Raw genomic sequence first — 3,702 nt, forward strand, 5'->3', positions numbered from 1 at the left:
TACACAAAAGGGGGAGAGTAAACAATACCAACTTTGTTCTCCCTAATTCCCCACAAGCTACATGATGATTTGATATGTGGAATCAGACAAGAAGAGAAAAGAAAGAAAAAAAAAGCAAAAAAAAAAAAAAAGAAAGAAAGTAGACCTATGAGTCAAAGCTATTGAGAGGTTGCCAATGAGGCTTAGCTTTGATGCATGGGAATCCTATTCCTAGAGGATGTGATTCCTCCCACCATTTTCTCAAAAGGGTTGACCTCTAAAATCCATTTACAAATATCCCAAAGTGGAAGCTTTTTTCTACACCACCAATGCAAACAATAGATTTCATATCACAAGGAGGGAATGTTATTTTCCCACACGACGAGTATAACTCATTTTAATTTGTTCTCTCTCCATAATAAAGTCAAGAGAGGAACATGCATCAATAGACTATCCAAACTAGTCTACATTCATTATAAACCCCTATGTATAAATGTCATGCACCTTCTTCCCACCCTAAAGATTCATAGTGATGAAGGTGAAGAGCAAGGTCATGGAAACTCTAGGTTCAATCAAGGACCAAGTGGCAATTGGTAGAGCTTCAATCACAAGCCGAAACATCCTCTCTAGCATAGAGACCGCCGTCCTCCGATCCACAGACTCGTCAGATTCACCCCTCGATGACAAGTACACCAGTGAAATCCTCTTCCTGATCTCCAACGCGCCAGGTTCCATCACTTATCTTGCAAGAAGAATTTCTACCAGGCTCGAGTCGAACAGAGACCCGTTGGTAGCTCTCAAGACCCTCTTGCTCCTGCATCGCCTCCTTCGTGGGGGTGATCGATACTTCGAGCAGGACCTTCGCAATCTTTGGTCATCGGGTGACCTGAGGGTTGAGCTAAGATGGCCATCGAGCAACCTTGATCCTTTCTCCAGATTTACGCTGAGCTATTCGCGGTTTCTTGAAGAGAGGATGGGGTGGCTAATAAACCAAGCGGGGAAGCTAGAGCCTATTAGGCCGTTATCATGCTCTACAGTTTCTTCTTATGAAGAGAAAGCAATAGAGTCAGTCTTATCTAAACTGTCAAAGTGCCAAGAACTTCTTCATAGGATTGTAAACTGTTTGCCAGCGATCAAATCGAGATCAAGCCACGCCGTGCAAGCGGTAATGAATGTGGTTTTAAGGGAGAGTTTTCGAGTTTATGAAAGTTTTTGTGAGGGCCTTGAGGTTGTATTCAGTTCTTTTCTTGATCTCAAGAAGCACACAAGGGCGTTAGCTCTTGATATCCTTAAAAAGGCTTGTGACCAGACCTCGACCCTCTATCAGTTCTATGAGAGTTGCAAGAAACGTGTTGTGAGCAAAAGCTTGGATTACCCTTCGGTTCGAATTGTTAAACCCGATGAGATTTCATCAATGGAGGAGCTTGAAACTAAGGAGTTGGGTATAGCAACAAGTAAAGAGAGAGAAAGTAAGAAGAAAGAGACTGAAGCTCAAATAAGTTATGAATCTTCGACGAATCTCTTTTCTCAAGGATTGGAGACGAAGATAAGTACAGTTTGGGTGGAGTTCGACGATGAAGATGATTCACAGAGGTCTAGCTTCTCCTTCGATGATCTGATCGCAGGCGAAGGTGAGAGTTCGAAGAAGACACTTAAATCTATGGAGCTGTTGTGGCCATAGAGGTCTAATGAGCTATTTTGCTTGTTTTTTTTGTTTGTGTTTTCAGGTAGCGTATGTTAGTGAGGAAATGTATTATATTGCATGAAGATGTTTTTTGTAATGAAATAATTATTCTTTAAGTTGTGTGTGATATTTCATGCACTTCACATTAGCTTCTATTCTCCAACTGTGATGAAATTGATGCTTGAAACCAAGAAATTGCTCGACAGTATGATCCTACTGTATATAATGTATATGGTTTAATTAAATGCGATAGGTCAAATCCCAAGAAGAGCACATTGATATTCAATCTCTTGTGTAGATGTTATCATTTCATAATTTCTTCAAATTTTGAAGTTTTCTTTTAGTTAAAAACATAGCTCAAGTTGTGTTGTTAAGTTAAATTTCTTTCCCTGCAATTTTCTACAATGGAGATGTTTAACCCCAAAACACTGAGTTAGATTCAACTCCAAGTTTGTACTTTAATGAACTTCATTTATCTAACATCAAACTTTCTAGGACTGAAACTTTAAAAAAAAAAAAAAAGATCCTCCTCCCTCTCATGATGTTCCTCAGTGTCTCACTGTAATGTACCTATCGAACTGTAAACTTAAATATAACTCAAATTTGAAAATCTCAAGCAAGATAAACAAGCCCTAGTAGTGATTTTCCATATTAGTTTACAACTTAGGATATAATCAGGGAAAATTTACAGCCACATTTTTTCAACAAAGACAGATGATTAGGTCTCTTTTTTCAACAGTACTCATCCCAGAAGTCCATACACAGCAGCAAAAACGTAATACCTCCAGTATGCAGTAGATTGCATTGATTTATTTAAGGAACAAACAATGCAGTTCATAAATGAAATAATAAATGCAGAATGAATCAAGGAGAACATAATGAAAGTGCTTACTATAACTCAACAGGTGAGAATTCTCCTTTTTAATTCTTAGGAGAAACCAGACAAGCATCGAAAACAAGATCAGCTATCAAAGTATAATCACAAAATAAGAACACACAAGTGCCTGAATTTTCGCATATAAATAGCACAAGCAAATTCGGTTTCTATTAGCAACAACAAAATATTGGCATAACAGTACCAAACCGCATCACATGTTAGAGGGCAGAAACGAGGAACTTATGTTAGTTCGAGTAAATTTCAAACCCAACTAGTAACAGTCAACAACACGATGCAATCTATTAGAAATGCTGACAATATTCAGACTTCAAATCAACATTACCAATACAGTTGGATTGTTAGTACTACAAAGGAAACAAATAACCAAGAACACATGCACAACAACAGAACAATGTCTAAAACCTGAATTTTGACTGAAAGCTTGAAGATCAATTTAGCTTCTTGCATCCGAAATAACCTATGACCATCTAATCACCGTTTGATATCTAAAACCACCGTCAACTTTGCAAAAGTTCAAGCTCTTGCTCTCTTGTTACTGCATGCTGGGCATTTGTACTGCTTGATGTGTTCAGCCCTAGCAGGAGTAATTCGCACACATTTCCCGTGGAACCATCTCTCGCAAATATCACAACATATCCAGAATTCGTCATTCGCGTAATTATCCCCGCAAGCACCACATAGAGTGTTTCCATGCTCATCCTCATCTTCCTCTTCTTCCTCTCCTCCTTCACTATCGTCGTCCTCTTTTGGAGGAGCCATTTTTGAGGTCTTTATCTCCGACTGACGTGATGGCTAACAATACAAAAGTAACAATATCAATTTTGATTGTTGATGAGAAAAGTATAATAGGATGGGGAATAAGGGCGCAGAGTTAACCTTGGAATTTGACTTGTTGCTCTTGCTACTGTTGGGTGTTTTCTCTTTTGTTTGCTTCTTGACAGATCCAGTCACAACTTCAAATATGGTAGGGAGGCCATTGATCATTTGAAAGAGGCGTCTCCTAGAATATGATGGTACGACAAAATACATCTTGTTCACTGTCTTTAACTTAAGAGTGCATGAATCAAACATACCGAAGAAAAAACATATAACTGAGTAAAGGAAAAGAAGAGAAGGGGGGGGGGGGGGGGGGGGGGGGGGG

At 39.0% G+C, this 3,702-nt stretch overlaps 2 protein-coding genes across 3 annotated transcripts in view; one reads left to right on the forward strand and one right to left on the reverse strand.

Annotated features, from left to right (window-relative positions):
• LOC109823144 (putative clathrin assembly protein At1g33340) lies at nt 512-1,719 on the forward strand. The gene has a single exon (XM_020389429.1). The coding sequence runs from the start codon at nt 512-514 to the stop codon at nt 1,658-1,660; it is 1,149 nt and encodes a 382-aa protein (XP_020245018.1). The 3' UTR covers nt 1,661-1,719.
• LOC109823647 (PHD finger protein ALFIN-LIKE 8-like) overlaps nt 2,816-3,702 on the reverse strand; it is an 8,027-nt gene continuing 7,140 nt past the window's right edge. For both annotated transcript variants that reach the window (XM_020389956.1, XM_020389957.1), the window contains 2 exons: nt 3,438-3,561; nt 2,816-3,353 (listed from right to left, as the gene is read on the reverse strand). In XM_020389956.1, coding sequence (XP_020245545.1) covers nt 3,075-3,353; nt 3,438-3,561 — 403 coding nt within the window. In that variant the 3' untranslated portion in view covers nt 2,816-3,074. The remainder of the gene's footprint in view (nt 3,354-3,437; nt 3,562-3,702) is intronic.

The sequence above is a fragment of the Asparagus officinalis genome, chromosome 9 (assembly GCF_001876935.1).
Source record: "Asparagus officinalis chromosome 9, Aspof.V1, whole genome shotgun sequence".
Taxonomy (NCBI): Eukaryota; Viridiplantae; Streptophyta; class Magnoliopsida; order Asparagales; family Asparagaceae; genus Asparagus; species Asparagus officinalis.

Excerpts from the sequence above, each read along its gene's own strand:
- LOC109823144 (XM_020389429.1), top strand. The coding sequence starts at position 512 with ATGAAGGTGAAGAGCAAGGTCATGGAAACTCTAGGTTCAATCAAGGAC.